Source organism: Peromyscus maniculatus, chromosome 2 (assembly GCF_049852395.1).
Source record: "Peromyscus maniculatus bairdii isolate BWxNUB_F1_BW_parent chromosome 2, HU_Pman_BW_mat_3.1, whole genome shotgun sequence".
Taxonomy (NCBI): domain Eukaryota; kingdom Metazoa; phylum Chordata; class Mammalia; order Rodentia; family Cricetidae; genus Peromyscus; species Peromyscus maniculatus.
Genome location: NC_134853.1, coordinates 131,908,379 through 131,930,525, shown reverse-complemented (window position 1 = coordinate 131,930,525; position 22,147 = coordinate 131,908,379). Strand labels below are relative to the sequence as shown.

Sequence of the window (22,147 nt, the reverse complement as noted above, 5' to 3'; positions counted from 1 at the left end):
AAGGGAACAACAGTGAGATGAAAACACGAAGACAATAGTCCATCCTGGATGTTTCAGCTTTCTGAGTGTATCATTTAGACTAAGTCAGCAGACTGGTGAATTCGGATTGTGAATGGACTAAATTGGAAACATTCTGCATAGATATTGCTTTCTTTTTCAAGTATTATCCTTAATTCCCTTAATTTGCAGATCTGTTTTCTTTAAGGAAGCTTCAATGGTCAAAAGCTTCCAGTCTTACGTATTTTGTTCTACTCCACTTCCAGAGATCAAGAGGAATGTTAGAAGTCATGCATCATTCATAAAATGATGGCATCTCAAACTGTGTAATACAATTTGAAGACTTCAATCAACAATTGCCCTTTATTCCATGCCACATTCCATGAAAGAACGTGAACAAGACCATGCCTGCTACTCTTCAATCCTCTCACCTACAAAATGGGAACATTTAAATGCAAGCGCAGGAAGCTCTGAACACTCAGGGGTTCCTTGGGAAGATGCTACCTTCCTGTTGGCCTGAGTATTGGACCTTCCTTGAGACCATCTTTTCAAGGAGCTGCATGCTTCCTCTCACTGTCCACAGCACCACAATCTACCCAGGCTCTCAAGCCAAAGAGTAGCTTTGTGACTCCAAATTTAGTTATCTTCATAATCTCCTAGCCCTGAAGCCTAGCCAGTGCTAACTCTTTAGTCCCCCTAGTATCTCACTGCTGGGTGCTTTGTGCTTCCTCTCATGGGTAAACAGCATTCTCTTCGCCTGTCTTCCCAAATCAGGCTCTCCTGCCACAGAAAAGCTTCCTCCATTTAAGTTTGCATATATCTCTGCTTTATTTAAAAATATCATCAATGATGTCCATTGTCTTCAAGATGAATTCAAGCCTCTGGTGTTGGATGTATAAAAATCGTCACAATATGTTCTCCATGGACCTAGGTTTGAAATTTGGCTTCACTACTATCTTGTCAGTGGGATCTACAGTAGTTTAGCTAGCTTCTTAATTCTGTTTCTTATCAGATGATCAACTTATAGGGTTATGGCAGAGCTAATATTGAATACTGTGTTTAGGGTGCTTAGTGTAATTTCTAGAACACAGAATGTAATAAACAATATTTCTTTTTTTATCAATAACCTGAAGTCCTATTTAAAATTGTACAAAAAAGTCGGGTGGTGGTGGCACTTGCCTTTAATCCCAGAACTCAGGAGGCAGAGGCAGGTGGATCTCTGTGAGTTCGAAGCCAGCCTGGGCTACAGAGTGAGTTCCAAGATAGACTCCAAAGCTACACAGAGAAACCCTGTCTCAAAAAAAACAAAATAAAAATAAATAAATAAATAAATAAATAAATAAATATAAAATTGTACAAAAAGAAGACAGATTTGGTAACCATCATGGGATAGACTATGAGAAATAGGCATGTAAACAGCTTTTTAATGTAACTTCAGAGGCAGAGGTATCATAGGCACTAATTGAGAAGTAACAGGAGCCTGCTCAGAGAAGGTAATTTGATTTGGATCTAGATGGCCACCTGGGTTGACTGCCTCAGGCAGTCTGGTGGTCCATTTTGATAGATGTATTTTCATGTCCCTTGTGGGCTTTCTAGCTGAAAGCTACATAGTTAGCATGGGGCTCTATTCTCAAGGCTGTGATGATGTACTTCTTCTACCTATAAACTAAGGACTTATTTTCCAATACAATTAATCCCTTAACCTTCAAAGACTTAAACAGTGTCTCTACTCACAAAACAAAGGAAAATTAAAGAACAATTTCTCTTTACCCTCTAAATCTTGGCAACCTAAAATAGGAGAACGAGGGAGAGAACATTAAGGTCTCCTTGGTTTCGACTCTCAACAATGTAATGTGTAATTTTTTCTTGTTGGAATTTCAAGAACTCTTATTATTTAATCTGTTATTTATTCTGTTAAAGTACAGTCTTCCTTAAGAGCAAAAGGATTAATGGTTTCAAATTCTAGCACATTGACCTTTATTCTACATTAAAATGCTTATTTGAAACCACTCTGCCAGGGCTCCCATAAGCCATTTGGTATTGAACACTGAAGAAATATAAAGTTTAACTCCCACTCTAGTCAGGAAGCAGGATTTCAGAAATAAAAATAGGCTTTTGTAATATGCATGTATAGGTGCATAGAAGATGTCTTGTGGAGTTTGTGCATAGACTAGGTGAGCAAACGCTTGGTTGGATTAGAGTTTTTCTCCTCTGTACAGCCTTGGCCCCAATCCATCAGGGACTAAGCAAGGCTATTTTCTGCTTATTTCATAACTACAAAGGCACATCCACTACCCTGTGGTATAGAAAAGAATGAAGAAAATAATTAAGGAACTAATTAATCACATAAAGCTGTACAAGATATGGTAGTATGCTCAAAATTCTCACAGGAAGACGAAACTGGAGGACTGCAAGTTGAGGCCAGCCTGGAGCACATAGTGAAACCTCATGTCAGAAAGAAAACAATGAAACAAATAGGCAACAAAAGCCGTTGAAAGGTTAACTACAAGGCCACAAAGAAAGTAAGAAAGAATACATACTTAGGGTCTTCCTACCATGAATTAAACTTGTACACTAGGAACCTTGATGTGGCATTATCTGTACCCTGTTGGCTCAGAAGGAGGGGCTCTTCTTCTTTGAACTCCATTAGCATCATGCATTGACTCTTCTACAGTGAGGTTCTTTGGTCTCAGTTACTCATGTATGAGTCTTGCTTCCCACTCTAGACTAGGGACTTTCTTTGAGAAGAGATACACCTATTTTCTTAACCACTTATTTACTCTGAGAACTGAACCCATATTTAGTTACTAGAGTGTTTAATTTTTTTGTTAAAATAGTCATTTATTTCCTGTCTATTTAAAATCTCCAGTCTGCCAACCCTTTTAATAACAAAGCCCAAACAGGATCCATCACCAGGTTTGCTACAGAGCTCTTGGAGCCAGATGTGGGCAGACATCCATCTCTTCGCATCTCTTAAAGGAATTTGGCTTTCCTGAGTTTGATGATATTCCAGAGTCTCTGAATAATCTGGTGGATCTCTTTTGCTGTTATTTAAAGTGTGTGCTAACTGGCACCAAGTCTAAAGATTAACATTTCAGTGTCTCTGGGGTTGGGCACCATTTAATCTGCTAAAGAGTTCTCTTTAGCCCCACACATATGATAAACATATGGGAAAACAATATTTTAGACCATCAAATCGAGTAGGCTAAATCAAATGAAATGATAGATTAAAAAACATCACTCACAGAATTGGTCCAGATGAATGAGGCATAACTCTTAACATATCATTCCATATAGTTTTGGCATATATTAATGGATCTAATCCAGTAGGTATAATGCATTATTTCAAACAGAAGCACAAAAACAGAGGGAAAGAGAAAGGAAGGAGGATCTACATCTTCTTGAGCAGTAAAATAGGGTTTTACGTGAGGGGAAATTCATCTTTAACCATGAATAGCAATTCTTAAGAGTGTTTGACCAAAGAAAAGGCAGATGATAGGTACACACACACACACACACATACACACACACACACAGAGAGAGAGAGAGAGAGAGAGAGAGAGAGAGAGAGAGAGAGAGAGAGAGAGAGAGAGAGAGAGAGAGAACTTGAACACATTGAACAGATTCTTCTGAATGGAATACCACATGCCTCACAGGAATGAAGGAAAGTAAGAATGGAGTTTGGAGCAGTATATTTCACAAATCCTTGAATATTGTCTCCAATGTTGTAGCTAAAATAGCCTGTGAAAGTAATACTGTGGGAATTAGAAATGGGAGGAGGCAAAGCAAAAAACTGAACCAGTGCCACAGACTTTGGAGCCTATGTTTTACCTGATGAGTGGTATCTAAAGAAAGAGCCAAAGATAGAATGAAAATTATATCATTCATCTGTTGATAACTGCAAAGCTGAATTAAAATCAAAACACAAAACTGGAAGTCACATTGATTTGTGATTCTGAGATTGAATTTTGAGTTAGAAAGGCCTTTAATAATATGGTATGAAATTCAGGCTGATTAAAGGGGATGGGATTGTAGGGACCTCCATCAATGGGGAGGCCTTTCACAGATTTTTTTCCAGAAATAAAGAATGATAGCAATAGCAGTAAGTCAATTCAAAACAAACTGCCAGAGTCACTGGCTGAAGGAAAAAGAGATGGGCATATACAGCAATAGACACACAAACTGGGAATGGATTAAGATAATTACACACAAACAAAATGCCTATTCTGAGTTCTGGTGTGTGTGTGTGTGTGTGTGTGTGTGTGTGTGTGTGTGTGTGTGTGTGTGTGTGTATGACAGAGACAGAGAGAGACACACAGGTAGACATAGAAAGAAAGAAAACACATTTACTATGTGCCACATACCTAATATAAGACATGAAGTTCCTGAAAGATTGAGAAGAGAGAGCTATATATGTTCCAACTTCATTTTTTTTTAGGATGATTCAAACCCTTTACTCTAGAAAATAGGCTTTTTCCTAGAGGAGAATCCTCAAAATTCTAAATAGTTTCTATTGTGATGTTTTGTGGGATCAGGAACCATCTGACCTGTACCTTAAATTCAACTACTCCATCTGATCTTTACAGTGTAGGCATTGTCCTCAGTTCCAATATAAGCATTTTAGCAAACAGTCCAGGGGTCCCTTTGGCTGAGTCAGAGGAAGAGGATATGATAACAAAGAAGCAAAGTGGTGATTATTTGTAGCCAAGATGCTTCTGCAAGCATGACTTGCTTTTGTATCTTGGAAGTATCCAAGAAATTCTCTGAGAATGTGGCTATAACAAGCCCGGTCTCTCCTTTGCTGTCTTGTGTTCATTGCAAAGCACTTAGCAACACTGGACGATGCCCAGGAATTCTAATGAGAAGCTGGTCACTGTAGAAGCAAACCTTTTGTAAAGGGCATCGAGGGTCCTTATGACCCAGAGAATAATAGCAAAACAAATACTCTTGGAGGAGCCTTTTATTCTACAAAGTTGAAAGGGAAGGTGGCTTTGTAATACTGGGCGAGGCTCTAATTTCAAAAGGTCACAGACTTCATGTCTCTTGCCAAAGAAGGTATTTCTGAGTTTCTTCCATGCCCTGTTTAAAACATATGCTGTTCTCTTCTACCTGTTCTGTTTTCCACTTGCTGTTTTCAACTCCCACATCCAAGGGGACGTTCTTCTAGCAAATGTCCAATTGCTTACATTGGGAAGTAGCACAAAGCCCCAGGCTGAGATGCAGGACCCAGATACTGCCACATTCTAAGATGGAGGCAAGACCCATCCTCTTCCTGATCCTGTTTCACAATTGGGAGCTATATGGCTTTCAAAGCTCTCATTATTTAAATTATGAGATTACTCTATTGTCCTTTAAGACTTAATATAAGCACTATCTTCTTTAGTGAACCATCTCTGAATGTCTTATCCATCCCTATCTCATCATCTGCGGTGATATATTGACTTATTGATCTCACACTTTTGGATAATATTAAGTGTTAAAAGTCTTGTCTTCCTCTAATATCTTGAGATCTTTGAAGTGGTTTTCCTTATTTTATGCCATTCCATTCTTTTTCTCTATCTCCATGTGCATAGCACAGGGCTAGACTGAGTTTTTAAAAAAAAAAAAAAAAAAAAAAAAAACGAAATGGGAATAAATCCTGCTATGAGGGTCAGCCTATTTCTAGAAGGTAGCATAAAAATAATTTCCTGATTCACAGCAGATTAGTTAGAGGCCTCTTTCTTATTCTTTAATCATTATTGTTACATATTATACACATGCATGTGCACACACACAGTTGTGCATGTACACATACACACACATACTACTGGATCTCTCTAGTGTTTCTCACTAGTATATGAGTTTAAGGATGACCACTTGAGATCATCAAAATATTATTTTTCATTTCTTTCTGTTTTAAGAAAAAGCCACTCATAATGTTCATTGAAATGTCCAATATCAAAATTGGTGGGAAAGACAAACAAATAAAAACTCCTAGGCTGTGATTTAGACATGGGTCTCCATCTTAATTCTACCCTGTGACCTTGAGTAGGTCATATATACCGCTGAGCCTCAGTTTCCTGGTGGGTATAAGAGACACTAGCACATTCCTCCTCATGGGGCTGCTAGAGAGATTGCACAAGATCCAAGAAATGAGAATCTGAGGCAAGGCCTTGACTTGACTTGTGACAAACTCAGCAACTCTTCATTCTTTTCACGGGGGTGTTATTGATGCAGCTTCCCTAGGCATCTGTCAAGCCTGCCGCCTCCTTTGCTCACAGCTCTAAATCCATCGTGGGTATGCCTATGACAGCTGTGCCCTTAGCAAGCGGGTGGGGCTGCCCAGAGACACCGGGGGGCTAATAGAGGGAGGCAGTCCTGTCAAAATTGCTTGGGGTTACTCATCCCACCTTCAGGGTTTCTGGCAGGATGTTTTGATAAAATAAATCTATTTTAAGTGACTGTAATGAAATACTAACCAGTTTCTGAAGGGCTTTTAAGATGTTTTTAAGAAGTTTTAGATCAAAGGCCCTGAGAATGCAGGCTTTGTGCATTAAATATTTAGTACTGATTCAGTCACTTGAGAGCTCAGGCATCTTGACATTGCAAGAGGGAGAAAGCACATTCTAGTTGGGGACAGACTCATGTAAAAGACATAGGTGACAGGACTCAGCATCAAGAGGCCTATCTTCTGACTGGAATGTCAGAGGATTTGACCTTCAAGGCTGTCCATCTAAAGATTCAGGATCTGAGAGAATTATTCATGACACACAGTGGCTGAGCAAACAGGCAGTTTCTGAATACTGACAGCGGGGATCTGCCTCCTGGCTGCCAGCCACAGTATCAGTGCCTATCATTCTGTACACTGCCCCTTGGAGTCCACCAAGTGCCTCACACCTGCCATGTGCTCTGTGGTCCAGATGACAGACACTGTCCCAAGAGTACATATTCCCTTTAGAGTCTAGTCAGATGAAGATTAGTGAGGAAAAGAGCCCCACGAAGCCCACTGAGTGGCAAGGTTAGGGATGGTGTAGAGCGCTGCTGCCTCACAGTTCCAAAGTCTTTGAAATAAATTTTATATCCATTCAATAAAAAAAGCCATCCTGGGTTTGGACATAGAAGGGGAGGGTGAAACTTAGAACAGGACATAGAGTAGTGGTTTTAAATCATTATGTGACCATAGATACCTCAAGAATCTAAAAGTAGCTAAGAATCCTTTTCTCAGCAAAATAATAAACTCCCTTTGGCATCCAGTATCAGAGAACTGAGCCATCCCTTTAAACACATTTTTGAATCAAAGGTAGCAAAATCTTGGTTTAAGGTCATAGTCAGACATAGTCAGTCCATAGCTAGTAATCTCTTGGATGATTTTCAGTAGAGTGTTATACCAATGAATGCAGAAGACTTGGTGTTTAAGAAGCCCAAATTACATCAGTAGTCAGCAACTACATAATACTAAAAAAAATCACTTAACTTTTTTGAAGCCCGGTTTCTCATTTTTAATATAAAATAATATTACCTTATGGACTTATTGAGAGTCTAAGTGGGATGATGCACATAAACTACTTGGAACACCTGGCATATGACTAATGAATGCAAAGTTCTTTTTACATTTTCCTGACCTTCAGGCTGACAGAACTCTAATGGATTTATTCAGCATCTAGCCACTCACTGTGGCTTTTTAACTTACAAGTGAACTTTAGATGTTTGTCTTCAAGAAGGCAGAAATCATGTTTGGTTTTCTTATAATTGCTACTTATTAGTAAAGTAACCAGCACAGGATATATGTTCAATACATGCTAAACAAATGAAATAACACACAAACGAATGAACTATCCAGAAATTTCCAGTGAGTAGGGAAGCACAAAAAAATGGAAGCTTGACCCTAAAGTAACTTCACATAATGCTTTTAGCCACAGGCCTAAGTGTTTCAGGGTTCAGGGGGAAATGGATTTAAAAATTGGGGACTCTGAGAAAAATCTAGATGAAGCTCTATTGTTCAGAATTGCTCATTGTTTAATTTTCAACAGTGCCACACTCCTTCCACATGACAATCTGAGGAGCTGTAGTAGCAACAATGCCAAGCCAACTAAACAGAACACCTAAAAAAAGGGACCCAGGTGGACAGTAGCAAGGTGTAAAAGCATCCCTGACTCTGATTCTGGAGATGCTGTCACTTATACTTGGAATAATAGTATGCTTAGTTCTGACCCAGTCCTGAAAAAACAGGGAGAACAGATACAGTCTTAGTCCCCCTATGTAACTGGAATCTTCTTGTTTTAAACTAGTATATACACCCAGTGAGAACTCTAGATTATTTCTTACCACATCTTTATAAAGATGAGGTGCTTTCTCTTCTAGAACTTAATGAATGATTTTAGGCTCAGATTTGAATGATGGATAGAAACTTAGATATGAGTGATGGATAAAGGAAAGAGAAGCAATATGTCACTATTCAAAAGATTTTCAATACTACTGCTTGATTAGAAAGTATTTCTGATGAAACTGAACTTCTATGGGAATGAACATATACTTCTCAGACATTTCTAGATACTAAAATGTTTCTAGCTGAATTGAATACATCTGTTACAATCCCACTTCTCCCCACTTTGATGACTCTCCCATTCACCAGCTCAGAGAAGCCAGAAATTAGAAATATTTCATTGTCTCTTGTCTTTACCTACATTCAATTAACACAGGTCCCATGAATTTTAATTCTTAGATATTTCTTACATTTTCAACTCTTTTATCAGTTTTTTACTACTGAAATAATTTTTAGCTCTTTAACAATGTTCTCTATCCTAGAACACATCCTTTATAGAGAAGCTAAACTATATGGCATATACAATAAAATTGACGTTGTTAGTCTCTTGCTTTCACCCTACACTGACAATCTCACCACAATATGAAAGCACAAACCAAGTCAAATTGATCCTTAGACCATTTCTTTCATTTTGTTTTCTGTCTCTGTCTCTCTCCACCTGTCTCTCTCTGTTACTGTCTCTCTTCCCTTGTCTCTGTCTCTGTTCTGTCTCTCTCTCACTTTCTCCCCCCCTCTCCTCCTTAAAAATTTTGTCAATATCCCTATAAACCACAACAATGACCAGCATGGAAAGAATTCCCTAACAGTACAATAGTGAAACTTTTGTCTTGTCAGTAATCAACAACTATTTATTTTCACTTACAATCCACTGAACAGGAGAGAAATTATGCCTACAGTAGTCTGAAAGAAAATGGCCCCCAAAGAGAGTGGCACTATTAGCAGCGGGCCTTGCTGGAGTAGATGTGGTCTTGCTGGAGGAATTGTGTCACTGTGAAGGCAGACTTTGAGGTCTCATATATGCTCAGGCCAGACCACTTTCTGTTGCCTGCAGGCCAAGATGTACAGACTCTCAGCTCCTTCTCCAGAACAATGAACAAGTGTAGCAGGAATCTTAAAAGTTCTTATTAATAAAACAAACCTGGGCCAGGTATTGGGGTGAACTGGAAGATCAGAGAACCAGAACAAGCCACAGCTAACCTCACCTGGCCAACTTCTCAGCTGATCTTGTGTCCTCAGACTGGAAGCCTCTGTGTCCTCATATCCGAATGGCTCTCAGCTGAACTGTGCTGCTCAAAACCTAAAAGCTTAACTAGCCAAATGCTGCTAGTTTCTGATCTTCACGCCTTATATACCTTTCTACTTCTACCACCACTCCCTGGGATTAAAGGCTCGATTTCTGGGATTAAAGGTGTGAGTCACCATGCTTGACTATATCCTTGAACACATGGATTTCTGCCTCTGGAATGCTAGGATTAAAGGCGTGTACTACCACTGCCTATCCTAAGTATCTAGTGGCTTTTCTGTTCTCTGACCCCAGATAAGTTTATTAAGGCATGCAATATTTTTGGGAACACAATACCACCACAAACAATGTTTGTCTGCATGCTGCTGTGCTTCTTGACATGACATAATAGACTAAACCTCTGAATTGTAAGTGAGCCACCCTAACTAAATGTTTTTTTTTCTTAGAGTTACCATAGTCATGGTGTCTTTTCACAGCAATAGAAACTCTAATTAAAATAATGTCTCATATTAGGAACTTAGTGAACTTCATGAGGTGAGTGGGGTCATGGACCTTAGAGGTGAATCTTTATACCACCACTTTACAAAACCAGCGTAATTCCTAACTGCATTCTAAATACTTATTCATATACCACATTTAGCTCTCACCGCTACTCAAAGAAGCTTCTCTTTATAGGAGATGGGGTTCATTATAGATAACCACAACTAGTCAAAATGCAAAGAACAACTGATAACAGGTTTCCTAGCTCCAAATGATATATCTACAACATAACTCCTGTAAGTAAGATTTGGGGAGCATTGTGGAAGGGTGGGCACAATAATTTTAAGAGCCAGAAGACCAGAAAATCTGCTCTGTTGTGCCTCATAGAAATGACAGGGAAGCTTTACTTATGATACCCCAACAATAATGGCGGCTTATACAAGACATGAACATGGAATGGACCAATCAACATGCTAACACAAAGGGGAAAATCTCATGGAAGTCCCATCTTTAGACCAGAAGGATGAGCCTCTTAATTGGCTATCCAATACCCAGTGGTCAGCTCTACAATCATTCTCTCTCTCTCTCTCTCTCTCTCTCTCTCTCTCTCTCTCTCTCTCTCTCTCTCTCACACACACACACACACACACACACACACACAGACACACACACACAGACACACACACACAGACAGACACACACGCACACACCACTAAATGAACCCAGAAAGTTGTGTTTATAAATTCATGGATGTGTGTGTTTGTGTGTGTACTTATAAATATACATACACACACAACAATAACAAGCAAAGAAGACCATTAATTTGGGAGTGAATATGGCAGGACATAAGAAGGGCTGTAGGGAGGAAGGGAAGGAGGGAAATAATGTAATTATATTTTAATTAAAAAGTTACAACCTGTCAATAATGACTCTGCTGTGGGATGTTCTGTATGGCAAATGTGTTGCTCTGATTGGTTAGTAAATAAAACACTGATTGGCCAGTAGTCAGGCAGGAGGAAGTATAGGCGGGACAAGGAGGAGAAGAATTCTGGGAAGTAGAAGGCTGAGTCAGAGACATTGCCAGCTGCCACCATGACAAGCCACATGTGAAGATGCTGGTAAGCCACCAGCCACATGGCAAGGTATAGATTTATAGAAATGGGTTAATTTAAGATATAAGAACAGTTAGCAAGAAGCCTGCCACGGCCATACAGTTTGTAAGCAATATAAGTTTCTGTGTTTATTTGGTTGGGTCTGAGTGGCTGTGGGACTGGCAGGTAAGAGATTTGTCCTGACTATGGGCAAGGCAGGAAAACTCTAGCCACATGACTCCATCTCTGGCTCAACAAAAGAAGAATGGGAAGCAGAAGCTAATCCTATTGGAATAGGCTGCTATAGAAACAGTCAGTCTTCAATGGTGGGAGGAATGTCTGTATAGCCAGGATAGCTGCTCACTTGGATGCTGTTAGATGAGGGGTTGATTACATGCCATATGGGAGAAAATTATTTTCTAAAGAGATCTCCATGGCCTTCAGGTTGCAAGTGTCTTGAGACAATAAGACCTCCCTACTTCCTCAATCCTCTCCTCATGGACATCTGTATGAGAAGTCCCCAACTTCAAGGCAAGCTGTTTATGTGACCAGGCTGGCTCACAGCAAGCAAAAGTGGGAAACTGTTTTTGGCATTTATTTATTTGATCCTAAAATCAGTATAGACATTTTGGGTGAATAATTGAAGTCCCCTGAAATAAATCAATGGAGCCAAGATTGTCAAATCCCATGGTCAACCTTGAAGTTAACCAGGTAAACACTAACTCTTGTGGTCTCTTCTGAGAAACCGCATTTTTAAAAGGCATTTCTTACTAAGTGATGAAGTAAAAGGCAACAGAAAGCCAATACTTAGCATTTATATAAATCTTTAGAAATAAAATATATTGCTAAGTTATAGATATCAATTGAGAATATATTGTTTGGCAGGAAATAAAGGAATTAATTTTTACATTTTGTTTTTATAATCACAGGTTTTTGAGATAAATTGTTTAGGTTTGGATCCAAAATACAATCACTCTCACTAATTAGCTGTGTACTTTTTAGATACGTTGTTTAATTTGTCTATACTTCTGTTTCCAAAACTTTAAGATAGGCAGAGTAACAGTATAAACTTCAAAGGTTGTTATGACATTTATATCAGAGAATATATAATTTCAGCTTAGCTAGTGCTATGCATGATGCACAAATATGCTCAAAGAATGTTACTCTTGATTTATATAACTCTGAAACATGTTCTGAAAGGGAAGGTTTATTTCTCTAAGCCCAGATGATGAAACAGACAAAGCAATGTGCAGTAATTTGCTAAGTTTGACAATGAATGGTCTGTGTACTATGGTAATAGTATAGGTGGGATTCAAATGTTGATCAACCTGATCCTAAAACCTCTATCCTGGGAATTGTATAGTTATTGATATGGTCATGCCTGCTGTTGTCAACATTATAATTAATAATTACACCAATAAAATGCCTTTTTACTGGGTATGGCATTTTGAGTCTTCAAATAAAATGCAGACATGTTTTTACAGATTCATCAGTTCTTAGTTTGCAACAGATTCCATACAACATCAGTCACCGTGTCCATTTCAAAGTAGTAGCCATCTTGGTAGCACTCTTAGCATGTCTAAGTCATCTGTCTAAGCTAGACCATATATGTTTTGGGAGGAAAGAGCAGAAAAACAGATTATCCCTGGGTAGAATAGTGCTAGGGTAAGCAAAAGTCTAGCTTCCATGTTGAGGGAGAGCTCAGTAAATAAAACATACCCATCATTCTTCTGACCACATTCAACTCCTCAGGCTGCACAGAAGTGGCTTCCTAGAAGAGAAAAACCTCCTAGAGCTAAGCAAGGGCCAGAAGAAAGGGTGGACAGATAAGCTTCACCTACATAGAGACAAATGAGTAACAGGAGCCCATAATAAAGACTAACTCCAAGAGGACCTGGAGAACTGTCATGCATTTTCTTGTATTATCATCAGTTACTACTTTATCTAGTTCTATAGCTATAAGGGCTAAGAGAAAATTCTGAAATAGAGTATGGCCTACAGCCTTGTTTTGTGAAGCAAAGGCATAAAAGAATATGACAAGCTAATGACAAGATGTCCAATAAAGTAACATTGTGAACACAGAGAGATGAAGGCACGTTAGGTCCTGAAGCAGATCAGAGAAGAAACTAAACAGAACCCTAGTGGCAACATCACTTCACCCTGCTGACCCATGAGGATAATTCTCCTCACAACATGATCTTCCAAGCTTCCCACAATAACCAACAGATAGTTCAAGAAGGTACTTGGGTGGCCCAGACAGAATTAACATCAGGCAAAACTAAGTACAACTTCTGGCTCTTGTTCTTAGAAGATAAGTTTAAATAAGGAAGTTAACCTAAACTCCATTTAAAAAGAAAAGAAACAAGCAGTTTATAATCCTAAAGTCAGCTTTTAACAGAACTCAGTCATGGTGGCATCCTACTCTCAGACTTTCATTCTCTCTAATGGCAAGAAACTAATTGCTATATTTTATGAGTCACCTAGACTATGAAATTTCATCATAGTAATATAAAAGAAAAGGGTTTACTGCATGATTAAAATGTGTCTCTTTGTTTCATTGTAGAGCAGGAAAGACCCAACCATCAACCATTGGGTTCACATACCTATGCCCCTAGTTCTTGGCCTTTTCAGCTAGAAAAGAAAGTTGCTGCTAGAAGCTTCATCTTTCACTTTTTTTTGAGTTTAAACTTAATGACTTCTGCTGTCTGTAGTATAAGGATCATGAATGAGAGAGAGAGAGAGAGCACTGAAAACTCTCAGCCATCTGTCTCCCTGCCACCCTTTTATGGAATGGCAGCTTGGACAAATAATATCAAGACTGGGTAATATTCTTCTGACCTAGTTAGACAAAGGAAACTTTTAAATATGTATGAATATTGCTGAATGAAAATCAGGAGACTGATTCAATGGTTGTGGTGCATATTAACAGTTTGTTATTAACCACTTTAATGTATGAAAGGCATTGGAAGCCTCTATTCTCTTGTTAACAAAACAATTATGTTTTAATATCATGTTATGGTAAATAAGCTGAAAAATGCAATGGCAATGGAAGATGGAGTAAATAATTTAGAAAGAGATAGTCTAGCATTTAATAAATTAATCTGAACTAAGACAAATGGGGTAAAGAGGCATATGTTCCAGTTTCTGAAATGATACTTATTTGCAAAGGCAAACAAGGAATCTGAGTACAGCAGTTTCCCTTTGTAAAGGCTATATAAATTGTTGTCTATTTGGTCCTCTTTAGTTAGTTGGGTGACTCAAATCCAGGACTTCCATCAACTAGTGATAAATAGGAGAGTTAGTACTCATGCCTTGTAAAATTGCAGGATGCCACTGCCAGGGGCCCCTCAAACAGACCCAGCTACACAACTGTCTCCCATATGCAGAGGGCCTAGTTAGGTCCCATGTAGGTTCTACAGCTGTCAGTCTAAAGTTTGTGAGTTCCTACTAGCTTGGATCAGTTGTCTATGATGATATGTCTTTCATTGCTCTCCCACTCTGTCCCTCCTTCAGCTCAACCATCTCATTCAATCATGTTCTAATCTTCCATTCCCATCCCCTCTATTGCCCCCCCATCCCCAGTTTACTCAGGATCTATCCCTGGTGAATGAGCTGGCTTTCTGGAGCCCATGACCTATGGTGGGACGCCTTGCTCAGCCTTTATGCAGCAGGGAGGGGCTTGGTCCTGCCTCAACTGAAAGTACCAGGCTTTGCTGACTCCCCATGGGAGGCCTTACCCTTTTGGAGGAAGGGATGGGGGAGTACATGGGGGGGGGAAGACTGGCAGGAGCAGGAGGAGGGATGAGAGGGCAATCTGCAGTGGGTATGTAAAATGAATAAAACAACTTCTTAAATTAAAAAAAAAGGAATGACAAAAAGTTTGTAGGATGCCTTTTTAGATCTCTACCTTTCTTTTCAGTTTCTACTGCTGTGGAAGCTTACTTCTCTTGAAAAATAAGCAAGTCTAAAACCTATTGAATACATATTTAAAACATAATTCTAAGAAACATACACTTGTATGTGTTATCAACCCTTTCTACATTAATGGAATGTTATCATTGTGCTAGGCTCTTTGTTAATTATTAATTTAATTTTCCCAATGAGCATAAATGATTTTATAATATAAGTGAGTAACTATAGATCAAAGATGCTCATGAACTTGTCTAAGGATACAGGGTAAAATAATACAGCGCAATAGGAACTAAAAATTAGTACAATTTAAGTAAACCTTGACCCATTAAACCACATTATTGATATATGAGTCATAGCAGAAGTGTTATCCCATTGGACTGGAGAATGTAGGCAGACTGGTGGTCTGCATCAGTAGGAGGAAAGGCCTTCTTAGACATCCTTGACATTATTTTCAGAATAGAGAAGGGCTTTAGGCCACCTTAGGACAAAATTGGAAGGCTGAGATATTCTGGTTAGAAGTCTGGCAAACCCATAAAATCAGGAAATAGCTTAGACTACAGAATCCAAGACTATGACCCTAAAATCTGGCCAGGGCCAACAACTAATAGCACAAACAATACTGTGGATGCTCTCAAGGTCCCAGAGTCAGAGGGACTGGAGATCCAACAGGCAGTTCATTCTGGATTTACATTATCCAGTTATGTGAATCTTGGTGAGTCCCTTGCCTGTTCAAAACTGAACCACCTGGGCATGAAGATTCTCACCTGTAACCCCAATATATAGGGGCTAAGGCAAAATGAGAATCCTAGGACAGCTAACTTGGGCTACATAATGAATTCTAGGACAACCTAGGCTATAGTGGGAGATCTTGTCTTAAAAAGCAAATACCCCCACCCAAAAAAAATTAGCCAAGGTTTAACAGATGTCTCACCAAAGCAGATAAACTGACAAGAAATAAGCATATGAAAAAAGATATTCCCTATAACATATTTTCAGCAATGGTGCTTACTTAATAGTAGTTGTAAACTGGCTAGCTTTGCTACGATGGCTAAGAGTGGAGACTATCAAGGATCTTTATGAGGTAATAGAAACGTTCTAATACTGTAGTGTAATATTTATCCAACTCTCCAATTTTGCTCAAAATCCTATGACTATACCTTTACAATAGGTAGGCTTTATATGTAATTATATATGAATAATGATAATATATGATTAAAATAGGAACAAAAAGAACTTTTCCAGGATGTCTTTATGTTCAAGGGTGTTTTTTGTGGTTGAATTACCAAGAACTACTGATGAGTAACAAAGTAAAATGTTCTTTGCAATGCCTATGCAGCACTGGTGGCAGCTATGGCCACTAATAGAAGTAGTTCTGGCACTAAAATGCAAATATCTCTTGCCTGTGCTCTCAGACTCCATGTTGGCATATTAAGCCTTCCCACTTGTAATTATCCTCCCTCCAAATTGGGATAAGGATTAACTAATTATGGTGGCGCTTCAGACACAAGTCATATCAAATATCCTGCAACCCAAACCAAGAGAATGCTCTGCCTGTAAAAGTATGTCTAAAAGCCCCAAAACCTTGAGCATTTGCTTTGAGACTCAATGTAAGGGGATTGAATTGATCCACAGAGTTCCCCAATTAGTTTCATCTGGCTCAGGTGGAACATGAACATTCATCAGATTTACTTTCTAAATATGAGTCTCAATGTGCGTATCAGAGGGGCAGCAAAGAGTATTAGAACTAAAGGATTAGCTTAAATTTGGGCCCTCGTACATGTAAACTTGCCTTGTTAGACTTATTTAATCCCTGGGGAAATTCTTCCTACTACATGAGCCACTATGAGAAATAAACAGGATTGTTCAATATAAAGACAATGATCCAACATCTGAAAATAGAATATAGCCAACATGACAGTGAAGGTTTTCCACGAAGTTGACCCCGATCTTCATGTCTGTCTTAATCTTCCAGGAATTCCTTAACCCAATCAAGGCAGATGTCTAACTAAATATCATTATGCAATGACTCTGGCCCTCTGTTTTCTGGGTAACCTTATTCTAAACTTTGTATTCAGCAATGTTACTCATCTCTAAATATGCAGGCTAAAGCTCATCTTCTGCATGCTGTTTATTTTGAACACTATCTCTTTAAATAATTCATATCTTTAATTTTATGCTTTAAAATACATTTGGGCATATTTTCTCTGGTATAGAATACATTTATTTCTGAAAACATACTGAGGCTTGTACAACCTTGTCATATGTCTCTACCATGCCTCTTATTACATCTAAACCTCATTCAGTTTTTCAAGTCATTTTTTTCACTTTATAATAAGAATAAAAAATCACCCTATGAAAGGGAACATAACATACAAGCAGTGAGATGTTAGAGGTGGAAGCAGAACTGAGGCTTCCTGTGGCAGAGACTTTAGCTGTCCCTCAATATCAATTATTCTTCATAACTATATGACTACCAATTTTTAGACAGAACATGGCACTCAAAAAAGGACTTCATTTCAAACCCCTATTTTACATAAATGTGGGTAGTAATTCAACTGAATGACATGCCATATAGCTACTTTTTTTCTTTCTCCCACTCCCTTTATTCTTGTTTCTAGAACACATGAAATGTGGAATTTCCTATCAGATAATGAGGTTGAAGGTCACTTCCCATGGATGACAGGGAAAGAAAGCTGAAAGAATATGACTCCCTGAGGCATTCAGGGGAGATATAGCATTTGCTGTAGATTGCTAACCTCCAGACTTACATAGAAAAGAAGTAAACTTCTAATGATCAAAATATATTGCATAAAATAATAATAAAAGAGAAAAAGAAATTGACTTCTATCTCATTTAAGATGTTATTTTTGCTATTACGTTAAATATCTATTATTAGAAACTTGTCTTATTGTCCTTCCTGTCAATGGAGATAAGAACTTACAGTTCTTCATAATACCCTTAAACATGTATCTTAATTCATTCTTTCATTAATGCAATCATTCACTCAATAGCCAGCAAGTGTGCAACTATCTTGTCTGACATAAATCTATGAGAGGATTTTGGTGGACAAATTCAAGAAATAAATGCATTCTCTTCTTAAATGCATAAATATTAGGGATGTTAATTTTTTAAATTATCTACCAATTCATATATCTAATAAGCATTTATATTAGACTTTCTCTAACAATCTCATTTCAAATAATCCCAGGCTCTGGTGACACATCACTGATAGGATTAAGTGTGTCTAATATGCTCTTTTTACTCTACATTCATTCTCTCCCCTTCTTCACCCTTGTTTGTTCCCTGGAAGGGTTATCTGTATGGGACACACCAATGGGCTCTTTTGCCTTATGGTTGGGTTGCCTAATAGGGAGTCTTGGATTCCAGATAGAGGTAGGAGAATGGAGACTACATACAGTCATGATATGTACAACACTTTGATTAATGGCAGATACATAGTCACTAGTGGTCCCAAAAGATTGTATCACCTAATAATAGCATACCTGTTTTAGTTTGTGTAAGTATATTTTATAAAGCTCTCACAAACTCACTTAAGATGGCATTTCTAAAACATTTTCTTACAACTAAGAAATCTATGATTGTGTTTATTGTCTCCGTTTGTTTCCTGAGATGGCTTCTCAGGCTAACTGCATGTATTATGTAAGATCACTTCTCCAACTCCAAGTGGTTCGCTAATGACTCTATGGTTTGGTTCAGAAAACCATTTCCTAATTTCATACCACTTGACTTGTTATTGGCCCTAGAAAACTTCACTGTATCTCTTGATTTCGATATATATTGTTTATAGCTTTTAAATCATCTCCCTTGAAATATCCTAATTTAAGCCTACCTTACTATTTGCTTCCTGTTAGCATGCTGACTGATACACCGTGTGCCCCAGTTTTTAGTTCAAAACACAGGTTCCAGATACAAATGGAATCCACCAGAAGCACTGTTGGGAAGGATGTTAGAGCAAAGGGAAGATACTTAGCAAAATAACTTAGAGAATAGAGAAGCTCAGAGTACAAGAATATTATCACGATAAAATTTGGCTCACAAGCATTTGTGGCACATGCACCTTCCTTATTCTCTCTCTTTTAAGAAATAGTAAGAAGTGGGACTTACAGGTAAAACCCAAAGGCACTAAACACAATCCATTTCACCACCATGACATGCCAGAAGCCCTAGTATTGTCTTCCAGACCACAAATGCATTAGTGTATTTACTTGGAATCTCTGGCCACTGTTGAGTATGTCTGCTTTAGGGCACAATATAGACTTATAGAATGAACCATAAAGCTGAATCATTCGCTTGTTCCTTTTTACCAATCAATACATTGAGGGAATCTTGTGTATTTAATGGACAAAAGAAAACTTCCACTTCTGACTTTTGCAGGAGAAAAAGAGAGAGAAAGATAAAAAGAGAAAACAATGCAATGCCCTCCTGAGATGCCCATATCCTAACTCACAGAAGTTGGGAATATGTTGCTTTTCATGGCAATGGCCCTCTACAGGTAAGATTAAGTTAAGTATCTCAAGACTATTGGAGAGATTACTTTGGTGAGCTCTCTTCAGTCATAAAGAGCTTTACAAATGAAAGAATGAGACAGGTGAATGAGAATCAGTGAGATCCAGCCAGCCATTGTTGGCTTCAGAATGAAGGAGAACCACAAACCAGGGAGTGCAAGCAGCTTCTTGGTGATGAAAAGAGCATATCCATGTAGTCTCTGTAGCCTTGACTGGAACACAGAACTATTAATACCATCTCTTCAGCCTAGGGAGACCTACTTTGGACTTTTAACCTCTAAAATTACAAGACAATAATTTTTGGTTTATACTACCTAGTTTGAATTTTTTTTCACATTCACAGCTAAAAATGACTATGGAATGGAAGATTGAAAGCTCTAGACCAGGAAACTAAACCCAAAGAGTGAAAGTAAGATTGGGAAGTGAATGAAGGCAGAGATAATAAGCACATCCAGTCAGCAGCACACCAGTTGCTAACCTAGACTCAAGGTAACCTGGCTTTACTAAGAAACAGATTCAGAGAATTGCCACCATGAAATGCTTTCATGACCTTTGAAGCACCTAGCAGACACCTTCTTTTCTTTCAGTGACTTTGGGGTTCTCTAGAACTCTTTAAAGAAGGGAACTTCCAGGTCCCTTCATAATGACAACCATCTGTTTCAGATCTTATTTTCTTATTGTCTGGTACCTTAGGAGCAATGAATCACACTTTCACAAACAATATATAGATAGTTCTATAGAACACTAATTTTCATAATTTGTATTCTATAAAACTTCATCGCCAAGTTCTCATTTTTCAAAATAGGGACCCCAAGCATGATGCTGGCCTTACCACACTCTGTCCAAGCTGTTCCCGGAAGAAGTAATCCATGTTTCTTTTTTGTAGGCTGTCAAGGTAATGTTGGAAGCGAGTATATGTATATGGGTAGCAGTAAGCAAACTGGTAAATATCATCTTCTCGGTCAAAACAGAATGCAAAGGACATCACATAATTCTTCCTGTGGTCAGGGCAGCGATAGTAGTAAACATTTTTAGGTGGCAGTCTTTGCCTAGAAGATACAAACAAAGACAATAGTTCAAGACTCAAAAGGTAACACACAGGAATGAATGCCCAGGAAAATGTCAACAATAACAGTGTCAGGGAAACAGGAGAATAATGAAACTCCATGTGGTCAAAAACACATGGTTAAAAAAAAAGCATCACTTTGTCAAAGACTGGTTCTATGCTTTCTCAATCATTTGGAAAATGTAAAATTAACAAAGACAAGCAAATTTTGAACATTTGTTTATCCCTATTTGGAGCATTTATTATATGCCTAGGCATTGTGTTAAGATTTGGGGATACAATAGTAAATATGACAAACAAGGTCTTGGTCTTCATGAAGTGCATATTCTACTAGGAAAACAGCCAATGAACTTAAAAATAGACAATATAGTTACAGATGGTGTGGTGGTTTGAATAAGAATGGGCCCCACAGACTCATATTTAAACGCTTGATCCCTAGTTGGTGGAACTCTTTGGGAAAGAGTAGGTGTGGTGTTTTGGGAGAAGGTGTGTCACTGGGGGTGGGATTTGAGGTTTCAAAAGCCCATGCCCTTCTTAGTTAATTCTCTTTCTGTTTGTACTAGCAGATGGAGCTGTAAGCTCTCAGCTCCTGCTTCAGCTCCATGCCTGCCTGCCAATTGTGATGGTCCCTACAGTGACAACCATGCACTCTAACCATCTGGAACTCCGATCCCAAATTAAACACTTTTTTTAAGTTGCTTTGGTCATGGCATTTTTGTCACAGCAATTGAAAAGTAACTAAGATAGGTGGTAAATTTTGTGCAGCCACGCTGGAAATCAGTATGGCAGTATCTCAGAAAATTGGGTATCAACTTTCCTCAAGACCCAGCAATAACACTCTTGGGCATATACTCAAAAGATGCTCAACCATACCACAAAGACATTAACTACATTCATAGCAGCATTATTCATAATACCCAGAACCTGGAAACCACCTAGTTGCCCCTCAACCGAAGAATGGATAAAGAAAATGTGGTGGGGCCCGGGGGCTGGAGAGATGGCTCAGCAGTTAAGAGCACTGACTGCTCTTCCATAGGTCCTGAGTTCAATTCCCAGCAACCACATGGTGGTTCACAACCATCTGTAATGAGATCTGGTGCTCTCTTCTGGCCTGCAGGCAAACATGCTGTATACATAATACATAAATAAATCTTTGAAGAAAATGTATTACATTTAAAAAATGGAGTATTATGCAGTGGTAAAAAACAATGACATCGTGAAATTTATAGACAAATGGATAGAACCAGAAAAAAAATCATCCTCAGTAAGGTAACCCAGACCAAGAAGGACAAACATGGTATGTACTCACTCATTAGTGGATATTAGATGCAAAACAAAGGATAACCAGGGTACAATCCACAACCCCAGAGAAGCTAGGTAAAGAGGAGTGCTATGGGATGGTCTGTATGTCAAATGCTCTGATTGGTCAATAAATAAAACACTGATTGGCCAGTGGCTAGGCAGGAAGTATAGCCGGGACTAACAGAGAGGAGAATTGAGAGAACAGAAAGGTGGGAGGAGACACTGCCA

The 22,147-nt window shown here is 38.6% G+C and overlaps 1 protein-coding gene across 14 annotated transcripts in view; it reads right to left on the bottom strand.

Annotated features, from left to right (window-relative positions):
• The window catches only part of LOC102924940 (AGBL carboxypeptidase 4), a 1,182,350-nt gene that overhangs the window by 495,553 nt on the left and 664,650 nt on the right, over positions 1-22,147 (bottom strand). For all 14 annotated transcript variants that reach the window (XM_076564763.1, XM_076564765.1, XM_076564757.1 and 11 more), the window contains one exon: positions 20,384-20,600. In XM_076564763.1, the coding sequence (XP_076420878.1) occupies positions 20,384-20,600 (217 nt within the window). The remainder of the gene's footprint in view (positions 1-20,383; positions 20,601-22,147) is intronic.